General features: G+C 36.1%; 5 protein-coding genes across 23 annotated transcripts in view; 1 reads left to right on the forward strand and 4 right to left on the reverse strand.

Annotated features, from left to right (window-relative positions):
• The window catches only part of or30bv1 (odorant receptor, family 30, subfamily BV, member 1), a 202,249-nt gene that overhangs the window by 39,801 nt on the left and 145,917 nt on the right, over window positions 1-16,531 (forward strand). The gene's annotated exons all lie outside the window — the stretch shown is intronic.
• or42a7 (odorant receptor, family 42, subfamily A, member 7) lies at window positions 3,492-4,469 on the reverse strand. Its single transcript, NM_001130816.2, is given in 1 exon segment — window positions 3,492-4,469. A coding segment is annotated over 1 exon segment (978 nt).
• On the reverse strand, window positions 6,519-7,496 carry or109-6 (odorant receptor, family 42, subfamily A, member 3). Its single transcript, NM_001128409.2, has one exon. It carries the CDS (start codon window positions 7,494-7,496, stop codon window positions 6,519-6,521), a length of 978 nt encoding a protein of 325 aa, NP_001121881.1.
• On the reverse strand, window positions 9,381-10,370 carry or42a2 (odorant receptor, family 42, subfamily A, member 2). The gene has a single exon (NM_001130807.1). The coding sequence runs from the start codon at window positions 10,368-10,370 to the stop codon at window positions 9,381-9,383; it is 990 nt and encodes a 329-aa protein (NP_001124279.1).
• On the reverse strand, window positions 15,378-16,394 carry or42a6 (odorant receptor, family 42, subfamily A, member 6). The gene has a single exon (NM_001128571.1). The coding sequence runs from the start codon at window positions 16,392-16,394 to the stop codon at window positions 15,378-15,380; it is 1,017 nt and encodes a 338-aa protein (NP_001122043.1).

The raw sequence follows: 16,531 nt of genomic DNA on the forward strand, positions 1-16,531 counted from the left end.
AAATATTTTTATTTATGTTGAAACTTGGGGAATTGTAGTTTGGAATAATAAGATGGCGAGTAAATGATGATAGAAATTATATTTTCTCCTACCAGTTCCTCTTTACCTCAAAGCTGTTATATCATAGTAAGCAATGTTATAACCAAAATTGCTTACCCCTGTACAACAATAAGTTTGCCTATCTGGACTTTTTTCAAAATGTGTTAGACTGAAAAGAGTATTTCTATTAGACTTATTTAAGTGATTTAACATAAAATATGTTTAGGTACAAATACAGATGTACAAATATTTAGGTGGTTAGCGCTGTCGCCTTACAGCAAGAAGGTCTCTGTTCAGTTGGCATTTCTGTGTGTAGTTTGCATGTTCTCCCTGTGTTCCTGTGGGTTTCCTCTTGGTTCTCTAGTTTTTGCCACAGTTCAAAGACATTCAGTATAAACTTTTTTCTTCGTTGCTGCATGGAGGGCGCCATAGTGACCAGTGCCTTCTGGTTGTTTAGAACTTCCATTAAGAAATGTTATCAGCCAGAGCAGCGTTTCCCAACTGGGTGTCAATACTGTTTTCAGTGGCTAACAGAGTTTTTTTGTGATGCAAAACTTGAATTTTGAAAGATAGATGCGTGTTAAAACCGTTATACTTCTGTCAGATGCAGTTCAAGTGTGAGAGAAAAGTGCTTTTCTAATTTGGTGTCTGCCATCAGATCAGATGCTGAAGTATAGCGTCAGTGTTTCCGGCCTGTGAGCTGTTTTACTGTACTCAGCAGCTTTTCTAATCGGGAGCATGTTTCTACTAGTTAGTTTGTGTTGTGTAGTATTTACCATGGTATATGTTTTTTTTGTTATTTTAAAATGGCACTTTATTTTCACTTTATTTTATGACACTTGTTTAATCATTTTGTTAGTACAGTACGAGCTATGTTTGTGTCTCAAGCATTTTGGAGAATTACATTTGTTTGGGTTGATTATTTATTTGAAAGAGAGAAATTGCTGACTTTAGCGATGACTAGGCTTCATTTTAATAGCACAAGATGCCGTCTGACAACAAGGGAAAAATGCCTTGGATCAGTTGTTTTCCAACACATTAGATCGCATTTTTAAAATAATCAGTTCAGAAGTGGTGTTGATTGACTGCAGTATTCGTTTAAAGGTGTTAAAAGCAAACAAAATCGATTAAAACTATCGTTTCAAAGCTGTCCGAATGTGACTCTTTATACAAATCAGTTGCCGAACAGAAGTTTGAAGCATTCTCCTTGCACATACACACAAAGCATAATGGGTAATTTTGCGGTCTAAGAAAAGGGTCTATTGGTGAATTGGGCAAATAAAATTGTCTTCTGTATTTGAAATCACCCCTATTGTACCCTCATTCACTTTTCCACCTTTAGAGCTGCACGATTCTGGCAACAATGAAAATCACTTTTTTTTTTTTTTTTTGCCTAAAATAAAAATCACGATTTTCTCACAATTCTGTAGATGTAAAATAAAGGTTAATATGAGTGGGCTATTATTATTGTTATTCTCAAACATGTGGTAAAACAGCAATAGGCTTTGTGTAGCTGTACTGTTGGTTAAAATGCTAAATTTTGTATTGGAATGGTGGACTTGAACAGACTTTACATTTGTCGTAGTAATTCATGCTAATGATAATTCTGATGTTGAATTATTGTGTTTGTAACGTATGCTTACAATCTGTCATTTTCTGCTTAAAATCTATCACTGGCGTGATTTTCGTGAATACAGATGACTGGGCGGGTATTTTTGCATTTCGGAAGGTTTTGGATACTTTTTGGGCTGAAATCAGTCAACTACATCTGGCAACACTGTGTACGCTTTCGGTTTCATTTTCACTGCTAAGAACGGTTCTCTTCCCGCGCGGCTCTCAAACAATCACTCTGTGCCACAAACTGGATGTTATTAAAAACTTTATTAGCTGTTATTAACAGCCTATGCCTGTTCTGGTCACTGAAGAAAACATTATTCAGAGGTGCACGTGCGTCCGCCCTCTCTGTGGTAACAGCTGACCGTCAGCTCACGTCACGTGTAATTTTGCGGTCACAAATACATTACATGAAGACAGAAATGACATTTTTGGGGTGAATTATATCTTATAAATACATTATGTGACTCGTTCAACACCATTTGGAGGTGTCCACATTGCTAAACAATGCTTTGACTTTCCTACAAACTCTTCTCATTACTTCAGCTATATTGTGACACAAGACCTGACCGACACAGCAACTCCTTGATCTGTTTATCTGTTTGCTTTCCATTTTTGTTAACCCCTGTGTTTTGTTTGTAGTGTTTGTTTTGCTACCATGTTGCCATAGACCCCTTCCAGTTCCCAGAATTTCTCCTCCTCCTGCTGGAACCCATAATTCAGTTTCTCCAGCCCCAGAGGGGATTTTTGTGTCAGGCTACAATTCAGTTTTTGCCTCCCTGGGGGGACATTGTTGACTCAGGCCTCAATCCAGTTTCTGCAGCCCTAAAGGGCATGGTTGACTCAGGCCCAGATCCAGTTCATGTAGAGCCAGATGGCATTGCTGGCCCGGTTCAGTGTTGGCTCCAGCCCCAGCACACCTGCCAGTAATTGCTCCAGCAACTGTATGTGGCTTAATGTCAGCTGTCCAAGCTTTTTGCCCTGCCAGTCTCAATCCAATTCCTTGCCCCGTCTGTGCCACCCAAGCTTTTTATCCTGCCGGTTTAAGACCTCCAACTGTTTCTCTTCACTTTGGGCTCAAATAATTCCAAATCTAGCTTACTTGCGTATGCAGACAAATCAGTGATGTTGCTGTCATTTGGACAAAATGTTGTTTAGACCGTATTGACTTTCAAAATACCTTATTTCCTTAGATAATACAAATCTGAGTAAACAACAAAAGTTAACCTTTTTTTTTTTGGTGAATTGTTTTTAATTTCTCATATATACATACGTAGGTGAATAAGATGTGCCCTGTGTCTTTTATTTTACATATACATATTTATTAATGTTAGAATACCATTGTGTTATACTCTGGGTGGGTTTATCTATGCAATAGCTTTCATATAGCATTGTGTACCATGTGCTGGCGTTATGCTGTTGTGCAGTGATTTTATTACTTTTGGTGATTGAAAGGTTCATTGATCACTTGTAATGAAAGTCACTATTCAATTCACAAACTCTCTGTTGGTCAACTAATTAGCAATACAGAACAATTTAAAAACATGGTTCATGATTATAACAAACATGCTGCAGAAGCGTTTCTAAAACATCTCAAATTGAAAGCAAATTTTATGAAAAATGTTCTCTGTTGATTTATTTTTAACAGAAAATTAGCTTTAATGTGGTGCCACAAATTATTTGCGCATATTTTGAGCAAAGCATGCAATTAAAGAATAGCTACTATGGGTTTTAGCTCAGAGGTATAAAACTAAATTGGCAAAACCAATTAGGTATCTGTTAAAAAATCATTGTTAATAAGCAAGTATATTAAACTGGTAAACGTTTTTATTTCTCCTTCAGCATTTAGTTTTACTTACTCTAATTGTGTTCATTCTACTGCGTTTGTACAGTTCTTTTACAGATTGCATAACCTCGTCTGTCTTTAGAGTGTATAAGATGGGATTCAGCATAGGTGGTATTGTCTGTGTCAGGGAATTGTTTATTATCTGAATGTCTGAAGTGAACGGTGTTGTTAAAGCTGCAATATTATTGCTTAAAATTGGAATATAAAAAATTGCCACTAACATAAGATGTGTGGTGCATGTTTTTATGGCTTTGGTCCGGTCAACAGCATGAGCAATTTTAAACAAAGCCAGAGAAATGCAGAAATATGAAATGAAGACTAATATCAGTGGCGTAAAAACAAGGAGATTATTCCCAAGTTTTCCCATCAAAATATTTATAGAATTATCATTACAAGCTAGCCTGTAGACAGTACAATAATCACAGAAATAATTATTAATCACGTTAGTTCTGCAAAAAGAGAGTCTATTTATAGAATCTACAAACACAGAAAAAAATATTAGAGAAAATGTCCATATCACTCCTAATATCAGCAGCATGGATGTTTTGGTTACAATGGCATGATATCTTAAAGGAAAACAAATGGCGACCAGTCTGTCATAAGCCATGACAAGTAGTGTCAAAGACTGCACATTCATAAAATGAAAAACAAAAAATATATTAGCCATGCATGCTGCATATGAAATGTCCTGGTGGTCAAATAAAAATGTATCAACGACTTTTGGAATCACAGCTGAGCTTCCACACAGATCACAAAGAGCCAAATGAAAAACAGCAATATATTTGGCTGTGTGAAGTCTGCGGGACAAATAAATAATACACATGATAAATGAATTCCCCAAAACAGTCACAGCATACACCAATGACAAGAACAAATAGTAGTATTTTGCATGTGGAAAATTTGAAAATCCATTAAGGAAAAATGTTGCAGGACGAACAAAAGCCACATTTGCAGAAGAGTTGGAATCCATTGAGCTCATGATATTTGTTCCAGGTTTTTAGTGTGAACTGTGATGGAACATCATAAAAATGCATTCAATTACAGAGATTATTCAAATAATGTATTTTCATTATATTAATTTAGTAATTACTATTTAACTATTTTCATGTCATATCATTTTCATTTTTTGATATAACCCCATCAAACAATAATAAAAAGTAATTGAGCAAGAACAGAATCATAGAGAAGAAGCAGTGCATTTTTTATATACTCTACCTTCTGCAAAGCTTCCACAATGTTGCTATTCAGCCAATAGACACATTTATATTAGTTTATTCACTTGAGATTGGGGTTATGGATCAGCCCTTTTCCCTGTAGAATTGCAGATAAAGATGCAGGACTTTTTACATATTTATGTATTATTTTTAGATCACAAATAAGGTATTATATAAAACCATATGTTTTATATATTAAAGTAATTTGTTTTTTTTTTAGGTTAGTCCCTTTATTAATCAGGGGTTGCCACAGTGAATGAACAGCCAACCTATCCAGCATATGTTTTACGCAGCGGATACCCTTCCAGCCGCAATCCAGTACTTGAAAACACTCACACACACATACACTATGGCCAATTTAGTTTATTCAATTCACCTATAGCGCATATGTTCGGACTGTGGAGGAAACCGGAGCACCCGGAAGAAACCCACGCCAACACAGGGAGAAAATGCAAACTCCACACAGAAACGCTAGTTTCAACTAGCGCCAATGGTGTAGTGGTTAGGGCTTCGACACATGCACTCTAGTGCTCAAGGCAACCTGAATTTGATTCCGCCACGTGGTGCTACGCGGATCCCTCCCCTCTCTCTGCTTCCAATGCTTTCCTGTCAATTCTCTCTACTTTCCTATCGAATAAAGGTGAAAGCCCTGAAAAAAAAATAATTTAAAACATTGTTAAACACGGTTGGCATGTTAAATTAAAACATGCCAACTGAATTAGCCGAGGCTTGAACCAGCAACCTTCTTTCTGTGAGGCGATCATGCTACCCACTGTGACGCCATATAAAAGTAATATATATAGAAAATGATGATTTAGCTCACTGAAGTTGATTCCCTAAAGTTTAATTTAAACTTTGTGTGGATCAAAGTTAGCAGAACTCAAACAAATACCGGAGAATGAGTCACCGAAGACAACAATTAATGTAATCAGGAGAGTAAAGGTGTCTCTTCAAAATGAAAATGCTTATCATATTTACTAGGTTTCAACCTGGAGGTTTTGTTACATTACTGTAACATTAAAACTTTTGGCAAATGCTTTAAACTGCATGGTTTGGAGAAGGTACTCTGTACTGTAGTTTGATGAGATACAAGCTCCTTATCAGTTAAAGTAGTTAAGCTACAGCACTATAACCTTTCTACCCAAGTAGATATTTACATTGACTTTTTCACAATGACATACATTACTTAAATATTTGTTAATGAGGAATGATATTAGTTAAATATCTTGTATTTAAAACAATTAAATTACAAATACAATTATGATGTCAAAGCTTAATGTATTACACAAGGTTTTCCAATTGACTGCTGAGAGTCAATGTACAAATTTGCAACATTGCAATGCTACATCTAACAAAATGTAAGTACCTTAAACGGTACCATTTTCTCAGCAAAAAAAAAAAAATGATATGAAGAATACTTTTAAATAATATAAAAAATGATTAGATTACTTTTACTATTGAATCTCAACCATTGTTACTTGAAGAAATTTGGTTTACAAAATAACAGTAATTAAAAAATAAATTTATGACGAGTGATATATAAATTTATTTCTTTACTGTAATTCACTGTTCTAGTGTATGCTTATATAAGATGATGGTGTGCTGGAAAAAAAAATTGTAAGCTCTTTAAAAGGCTACATTGTTTTATTAGCAGCTAAGCTTATAAAATAAAGTAAAAAATAATAAAGTATCATATACATATACACATAAACACACAGGTTTGTTATTTTAGATATTAGTTGAATTATAACAGTGTGAAAGTGTCATTAAATTTGTTGTTATTAGTTCAAATTTTTCCTGCTGCATCAAATTCTTTTTATAGCTGTGTTAATTTTTCTTCGTTTGTACAGATCTTTTATGGATTCCATGACCTCCTCTGTCTTCAGAGTGTATATGATGGGATTCAGCATAGATGGTATTACCTGTCTCAAAGAGTTGTTAAATATCCGAGTGTTTGGATCAATAGATGTTGTTAACGCTGCAATTTGATTGCTTATCAAAGGTAGATACCCGATTGCCACCAACATGAGATGTGAGGTGCAGGTTTTCATGGCTTTGATCCGGTCAACACCATGAGAAATCTTAAGCAGAGCCAGAGCAATGAAAAAATATGAGATCACAATCAGCATGAAAGGTGTGCACATTAGGAGACCAAAACTAATTTTTCCCATCATTAGATTTATAGAATTATCATTACAAGCAAGTTTATAGATAATGCCTTGATCACAAAAATAACTGTCTATCACACGAGATCCACAAAAAGAGATTCTGTTGACCAAACCTACAAGCACTGAAAAATATATCACAGAAAAAATCCACATCACTCCTACGATCAGAAACATTGACGGCTTGGTCACAATGGCTAGATACCGTAGAGGAAAACAAATAGCAACCAGCCTGTCGTAGGCCATGACAAGTAGTGTTAAAGACTGCAGATTCATGAAATGGTAAATAAAAAACATATGTGTCAAACATGCTTCATATGAAACGTCCTGGTGATCAAATAAAAGTGTATCAATGACTTTTGGAATAACAGTTGAGCTTCCACACAGATCAGAGAGGGCCAGATGAAAAACAGCAATGTATTTAGCTGTGTGAAGTCTGCGGGACAAATACATGATACACATGAGAAATGAATTCCCCAAAACAGTCACAACATAAGCTAAAGACAAGAACACATAGTAGTATTTTGCATGTGGAACATTAGAAAGGCCACTGAGGAAAAATTTTGCAGGACGAACAAAGGTCAGATTTGCTGAAGGATTTGTCTGTATGGAGCTCATGACACCTGCTGTCTGGGTCTTTGTAACCTGTGAGAAAAGAACTGCAATGCTCTCAATAACAGAATGTTCAAATAATGATTTAATTTCCAGTTGCTGATGTGACCCAAACAAATAATTCAAGAAGTCACTGCAGTAAAATAGAGAGAAAAAGGACACATGGTTCAGTCTCTACCTTCTGCGAAGCTTCCACAGTGTCATTGTTCTACCAGCCAGCAGACAAATTTATATCAAATCATTCTCTTGAGCTTGGGATTTTAGGTGATGCAGCGACTCTCCCTACAGACATAATAAATGGATGATAAATCAACAGTGGAACTATCCAATGCTTTTTTTTTTCTTTTACTACTACTTTCTTCATCTGCCAGGATGCCTCTTAACTGCCCCAATTAATGAATTCCACAAATGAAATACATTGCAGTTATAGTTATCGTTAAAATGTACATTTCATTAGTTAAATGAGATTTCACAGGTATATAATGCATCTTGTTAAAAAATGAAGCATTCAACAAATTATTTCAGCAAAAATTTATATTGTTGATTGTCTGTCTCGCCAGTTTGTTGGATAGAAACACAAATGCAAAGTGAAAGTTCTTGCACGTATCATATAATGGAAGTTCTTTATCATAAAACTGATTGCACAGTTGTAATTTTTAATTATTGTTATTATTTTATTGGATGACAGATGTAATTAGGGATGTACCAAATTTTCAGCAGACGAAAATTATTTGCAAAAATAGCATTTTGAGTTGAAAAAGGGAAGAAAATATCAGCTGAAAAGGGATATGTGGTGCCGCACTCTTCTGCATGCTGGTTTCTCTCTCTCTCCAGCTGTAGACACTGAGTAACAGAAGCAGAAAACTTTGTGGGATATAACCATTCATTTAAATCTACAACGTAAAGGCCGTTTTTTTTTTTTTTTTTGTTTTTTTTCCTCCGTCGACCAAAAGGCATGAGCAAGTGTGCTGTGGCCAAAGATCAAAATAGTGTAATATTCCACTTTATTCTATCTGCTTATGCATGAGCTGCACATTCACTCAAAAAATGCTCTTACTGGACATTTCTATGCAATTCAATTTTTCAGCTGCTTGCAATAAATGTGCATTGCAATAAATGTACTGTGCTGGCGACTTGTTCACTGTCAATAAGATGTGTACCTGGACCACAAAACTAGTCATAAGTGTCAATTTTTGTAAATTAATAGATTTATCACACTGAATAAGAATAAATAAGCGTTCCATTGGTGTATAAATTGTTAGGACTATATTTGGCCATATAAAACTACTACTACTACTTGTAAATCTACAATTTGAGGATTAAAAATAAAGTCTATATATTAAGACAGTTGCCTCAACTGCTAATATTATAATTATATATTATTATACATTATAATAAAGTGTTTAGCAATGCATATTACTAAGCCAAATTTGAGTCTTAAAATATTTACAGTAGAAAATGTACAAAATATCTTAAAGAAACATAATCTTCTTTATATTCTTATAATTTTTGGCACAAAAGATGAACTGATAATTTTGACCCATTCTTTACATGAACTATATATAGACTTATATATATATATAATATAATGATTAGGCTCAGGTTATACCTGCACCACATGGTCTTAAGAAAAAAAAAAGTTTCAGTTGAAACAATTGACTATATATTCAAGATTGTGAAGATGCTGATGAGGAAAGCACAGTTTTTTTTTAATAGGTTTCAACACAAAAGATTTAAATATTTAAAGATAATTGACTCTTTACAAAGTAAATTAAACAAAACAACATCTGTTAAGTGCATATTAGAAATTTGTCGAATGATCACAGCAGATTTTAAAAAAAAATTATATATTTATATATATATATACAGTATATATATTATACATATATTTTAATTTCCCCTTTCACATTTCATTTTTCTTTCTATAGCTGTGTTAATTTTTCTTCGTTTGTACAGGTCTTTCATGGATTCCATGACCTCCTCTGTCTTCAGAGTGTATATGATGGGATTCAGCATAGATGGTATTACCTGTCTCAAAGAGTTGTTAAATATTCGTGTGTTTGGATCAATAGATGTTGTTAAAGCTGCAATTTGATTGCTTATAAGTGGGAAATAGCCGATCGCCACTAACATTAGATGTGAGGTGCAGGTTTTCATCGCTTTTATCCGTGCACCACCATGAGCAATCTTAAGCAGAGCCAGAGCAATGAAAAAATATGAGAGAAAAATCAGTATGAGGGGTGTACACATTAGGAGACCAAATGTCATTTTCCCCATCAGTAAATTTATAGAAATATCATTACAAGCAAGTTTATAAATAAGACCATGATCACAAAAATAACTGTCAATCACATTAGATCCACAAAAAGAAATTCTGTTGACCAAACCTACAAGCACTGAAAAATATGTCAAAGAAAAAATCCACATCGCTCCTATGATAAGAAACATTGACGGCTTGGTTACAATGGCATGATATCGGAGAGGAAAACAAATAGCAACTAGTCTGTCATAAGCTAAGATAAGTAATGTTAAAGATTGCATACTCATGAAAAAATACACAAAAAACATATTTGCCAAACATGCTTCATATAAAATGTCCTGGTGCTCAAATAAAAACGTGTCAATGATTTTTGGAACAACAGTTGAGCTTCCACAGAGATCAGAAAAAGCCAAATGGAAAACAACAATATATTTGGCTGTGTGAAGTCTGCGAGCTAAATAAATAGTACTCATGAGAAATGAGTTTCCCAAAACAGTAGCAACATGAACTAAAGACAAGAACATATAGTAATATTTTACATGTGGAACATTAGAAAGGCCGTTTAGAAAAAAGGTTGCAGGACGAACAAAGGTCGTGTTTGCAGAAGAGTTTGACTGCATGAAGTTCATGACACCTGCTGTCTGGGGTTTTGCCACCTGTAAAAAAAGAATAATTCAATGTACGCTGCACGAAATATAAATAATGGTTTCAAGGCTTTGCTAAAACCCAATTTTAACTAATAATTCCAGATATAAATGTAGTAACATATTTAGAGAACAAACAATACAAGGTATATATATACCTTTTGCAAAGCTTTCAAAATGTCCTTATTCTACCAACCATCAAACAACTTTATATCATTTAATTCACTTGAGATTGCAACATTAGTTGAAGCAACAAAGCTCCCTATTGAGTGGAAAATGAAGGGGCAGGGCTACATCGATGGTGCCATTGTCCAGAAAGCTCTTTTTATTTTTTGGATAACATACAATTGTGAACAGGTCATTAGCATTCAATATATCTCACGCTCCACTTAATGAAACAGTCTCTACTGATACAGTCTATGGCAGGTCACTCAGCAAGCTTGACCTGGCCATTGGACAGACAGGGAGATCCTTTTGGGTATGGGACTTGCAGGCAGGTTTCATAAATAAATCAATTGAATTCAGGCCAGCATCCTTCTATGTAATCATGAGACCCTGGCCTAGTTGTATGCCAAAGTTTCCTACTTCTTTTCGAGATCAGGTGATAAATCTGTGTTGCCTTAGGAGGCCGACCCAGCTTTAGATTTGCTTTGTCCAATTCTTGCGTATTTTTTTGGACCACATGTGCATCCTCAGAAGCTCATAGCAGCTCTTTGTTTCTGAGGTCAACAAAAGGGAAAAGGAACAGAGGTTGGTTAATTGTTTTATAATGGATGTCATCACCTTGGCATGCCTGTCACAATACTAACTCTGCAAGGAGTGTTTCCTGCTCCTGGGCATCAGAGTATGGCACCCCTTTAGCAGATATCTTTAGAACTGTGGGCTAGATGACCAGTATATTCACAGCATTCAAAAATAGGGGAAGAGCAGGATCGGTGTCACAAAATGGTTCCCTGATTCCACTGAGCATAATTTTTGGATTAAGAGGCCTTTAAAAAGATTTTCTATTGGCAGCAAGTGTTTTTTTGTGCTGTTCATGCACCCCAGACCTCTCTCTACCAATTCTAACGCCTGGTTTATACTTTTGCGTCAAGTGATCAGCCTTACTTACGTCGCATTCATACTTCTGTGCGCTGTTTCTGTAGCTCTGCAATAAATTTTCGAAACGCTAGCTGGGAGTAGGTGCCTATGTTCCTCTGTGTCGAGTTTCTTCACTGGTGTTTTGTTTTTTTCTGAACGCTTCCTTAATTTACAAGTGGTTCAAACTCGCTCATTTTGAGGCAGGAATCGGCGGACGTGCAACAGCTTTAACAATAATGTAAACACAAAGCAACAGTCTCCATCCGGAGCTCCTTTATAAACACTTGACACATGGTCCTGCCCACACTTGTCAGCGCTTCCAAGCCGGCCAATCACAGAGCTTGCGCTACGCATCGTTGCGACATGTAGTTACATATTTTGAGATGTGCACGTCGGCGAGGGCTATGCATCCACTCGTAGGCTGTGCCGTAGCATACACGTGCGCTTGACACAGAAGTATAAATCAGCCTTAAGCCTGCACTTGTGGTTAAAATAAAAAAAGTCTGTGCAGAAAAAGAGCATAACGTCATACTCTAGCACCAGGACAATTGATAGATTAAAAGCACAGTACACTGCTCTTTTCTAAAGTCAACAAAAATACAGTGCAGTGCGTTTTTACATTTTTAAAAACACCTTTGGTGTGATTAACCCTTTACTGGGTCATTTCTCCCCACCTTAAAATGTGTGCACTTATTCTACTCTTCTAGTAAATTCCCCAACTAGAAAACTCTAGTCTTTCCTTGAAACATCTTTCCTTCTGGGAAACACGTCTTTCTCATGGCAGAGACTTTCTGTCTTATTTTCTCTTATTTAGTTGACTCAATAGGATCAGGTCATATGTGTATCTGCACATTATATCCCTAATAGGTATGTCTTATTCAGACAAAAAAACTTTCCTATAACATACTGTTGTAATTGAACAAAGATTCCCAAGTTTTGGATAAATAGCAACATAAGCTTAAACATGGGATGATTATGATTTTGTTGACAACAGTGTCTATTGTTATGATTATGGTATAATTTAAAGAGCATGTAAATGTATGATGTATAAGCTTGTTGTAAAATGTGAGTGTGGGTGTGAATGGTAGTGTGTAAGTGTTTCCTATAACTTGTGCTGCACAAGCTCATTCACTTTCAGAGATAGGTTGCAACTGTAAGGGCACTCACTGGTAAAATGTTCCAGAGTTATTAGTGGTTCATTCTGCTGTGGAGACCACTGATAAAGAAGGGAATAAGCTGAGGTAGAGTGAGTGAAAGCTTGTTGGTATTGTAAATATATACTTATTATTGATTTAAAAATAACATTGATCTCATTAAATATGATTTAAATAAACAAATAGTATACATTTTTTAGCAGTCAAAACATTTAAAGAGCCCATATTATACATGAAATAGGGTCATATCTTGGTTGTAAGGGTCTCCAACAACAGTCTAATATGCATGCAAGGTCAAAAAACACTTTCATGGTCTTAAAATCTGCATTTATTTTTACCTAATTATCCCAGCGACTCCTGTATAAATCGTCCAGTGATTCATTTGTTCCCAAACCCCTCCTTAGCGCGAAGCTACTCTGCGCTGATTGGACCGATGACAGTCTGTCACGATTAGTCGACTGCCTTCAGTCAGAGAATGAAATGCCCAATAGCTAATCAGCAATATAAAAAGTAATCACAGTTCATACACATTCGTTAGTGTAGGCGTGGATTTTAGCTGCCACACACACACACACAAACACACACACACCTCCGGACAACAACGCTCCCGCTTCCGCCCGCACCCGCCAGGTTTTAGCCTGAGAACCCGCCCCGTTTTCTGCCCGCCGCGCCCGATCCCGCTAGAGCGAAGGAGAACACAACCAAATATCACCCAGCTATACAGTCCAGACAGCCAAGCTGTCTGTATAAACACACACACAGGACCAAGCACACAAAGCTCTCGCTCGCGCTCTCTCTCATACACGCGCGTGCGCACTAACACACATACACACAAGCACCAAGCAGACACATCTTTCTCATTCGCATAGCAATATCCGTGATATTGCTAGACAGCCCGCTCCCGTCCCAAATTAAACCCGTTACCGACCGCTCCCGCGACTTATTCGGAAATTTATTCCCACGCCACAGAAATCTGGCGCGGGGACAGCCGCGGGAATGCAGACCTCTACCACGGAGCTCCGTAAACAAACAGCACGCGTCGCGTTTTTAACGTGACTTTGCACGCGATAAGAGAATATAGCCAGTTAACCTGATACAGTACACTCGGTTACAAGTAACAAATCACAACTAAATACATTTGCAAGCTAGAGTCAACAAGGCAACAACTTTAATCGCACATACTTACACTTGAGAAATGGAGGAAGAAAAATCCATCCTGACATGTCCAGCAGTAAGTTACTCTTTACTGATCCTTCCTTTAACAAACGCAGATGAAGTATTCTGTGTAGCATGTAGCTTCCAGAAGTTTCCAGTAGTTTCCAACTGCTTGGTCATAATGCTGATGTTTCAACTTTGGGTAGACCCTCGATAATATCTATCTGCAGTGTGACTTCAATCGACCGGCATGTTTGTGTGCGTGTGTTTGTGGGGGTGTGTGTGTGTGACTAGGTTTCTGCATCAGAGGGCGGGGCCTCAGGTTTGAAATCTCCCGGGTTTGCGCGTGCACGTGAATAACTTGGTTTCGTTCGTACGTCATGGCGAAACACCTAATGAATCGGTATCAAGGCGACTCGTTTGAAGCACTATGAGTCGACTCTTTTATAGATGAATCAACCGTTTTAAACACTGTATTCTTACAGATTTAAGCCTTAGCTGGATACTTCACTTCACTTAGAGCTGTGTTACACACTACATGGAGGGAAATTTTCAAAAACCCATAATATGGGCTCTTTAAATGAAATAATTATGAAAACACCCACCCCTGGTTTTCAATAATATTTGATAGTTCTTTTTTTACAAATTGTTTTATTTATGTTTTTCCTCTATTCGTCCTCTTATGTTTGGTTTTCTGTATTTAGGATTGATTTTTGTTATTTTTTGTGCATGTTTAAATGTAAAAAAAGTGACACACATAGTGCCTTATTGCTGGTTTGTTGATGTGTTTGATAGAATTATGATCTGCTTCATAGATTTTTGATCAATAGGAATTAATTAGTCTTTTCTGTAAAATGATTTCATTTTCAGACTTTGATCTTGCAAAGAAGAAAAGAAAATAGGCCTTTGCTTGTAGTTAATGTTAGATCTTCCAGCTATTCTAGTTAGCTGTACTGTTAGGTGCACGCAAACTTGTAGATGCTCTCTAATATTCATTTATTAATTTTCCTTTGGCTTAGTCCCTGATTGATCAGGGATCCCCACAGCAGAATGAACCGCCTGCTTTCTAATGTAGGTCTATATAAATTATATTTCTGTATTCTGCTTTCTTGCTTGTCATAGTTACTGACTTGGAATAATTTAGTTCACCGAAACACATGCTTTCAGAGAACATTCTAGGATCACTCTAAAGAAAAAAAAATGTTGACCTACTGAATGGAAGTTACAAAGTTCTGGTCATGGCAAGCAAAACTAAAATGAATACCAGCTAATGGTTGATTCAGGATCTAAATATATTTAGGAGTGTGATGTCATCTGTTCAGTGCAGAAAAAAAATGATGGAGCATTTCTAAACCTTTTGCAATTTTTAAAGCAAATATAATTAAAATATTCTTTCATGTCACTTAAACTTAACGTTTTATTATTTGAAATCTTCTTTTGAGGTTGTTTATATAGCCTTTTAAATTAGCAAAACCAATCACCAAATGGCTTTAATAAGTTTTAGCTCAGAGATTTACAAATGTACAACACAGATTTGTTACATCATCTGACATTTAATCAATCAACTCAACTGATTTTTCAGCTGATAATAACTTTAAACCTGTATTTTTTGTTTAGAGTTTCTACTGTTCCATTTCATTCTTCTTTCAGTAGTTGTGTTCACTTTTCTTTTGTATAGTTCTTTTACGGACTGCATGACCTCATCAGTCTTTAGAGTGTATATGATGGGATTCAGCATAGGTGGTATTGCCTGTGTCAGGGAACTGTTAATTAACCGTGTGTTTAGGTGGACTGATGTTGTCAAAATTGCAATTTGATTACTTAAAAATGGAATAAAAAATATTGCCACCAACATGAGATGTGAGGTGCAGGTTTTTATGGCTTTGGCTCGATCAACACCATGAGCAATCTTAAACAAAGCTAAAGAAATGCAGAAATATGAAATGAAGATCAGTATGAGTGGCGTACAGATCAGAAGACCAAAGTTAATTTTTACCATCATAATATTCACAGAGTTATCATTACAAGCTAGTCTATTGATCAGGCTGTAATCGCAAAAATAACTATCGATCACATTAGATTTACAAAAAGAAAGTCTATTTAGCAATCCTACAAATACAGAAAAATGTGTCACAGAAAAAATCCACATCCCTCCTAGGATCGAAAACATTGCTGCATTGGTTACAATGGCATGATACTGCAGAGGAAAACAAATAGCAACCAGTCTGTCATAAGCCATGACAAGTAGCGTTAAAGACTGCAGATTCATAAAATGATATGTAAAAAATGTGTTTGCCAAACATGCTTCATACGAAATCTCCTGGTGGTCAAATAAAAATGTATCTATAACATTTGGAATCACAGTCGAGCTTCCACACAGATCAGAAAAGGCCAGATGGAAAACAACAATGTATTTGGCTGTGTGAAGTCTGCGAGACATATAAATCACACACATGATAAATGAATTTCCCAAAACAGTAGCAACATACACTAAAGACAAGAACACATAGTAGTATTTTGCATGTGGAACATTAGAAAGGCCACTGAGGAAAAATGTTGCAGGACGAACAAAGGTCTCGTTTGCAGAAGAGTTTGACTGTATGAAGCTCATGATACCTGCTGTCTGGGTCTTTGTGTCACCTGTAATAAAGGAATGTGATATAAATATGCTTAATAGCAGAAAATATTGAACAAAAATAAATCTTACCCGTCAAAGTGTATTAAGGAACAAAACTTTTTAAATTTACA

The sequence above is a fragment of the Danio rerio genome, chromosome 10 (genome assembly GCF_052040795.2).
Source record: "Danio rerio strain M-AB ecotype USA chromosome 10, GRCz13ab, whole genome shotgun sequence".
NCBI lineage: Eukaryota > Metazoa > Chordata > Actinopteri > Cypriniformes > Danionidae > Danio > Danio rerio.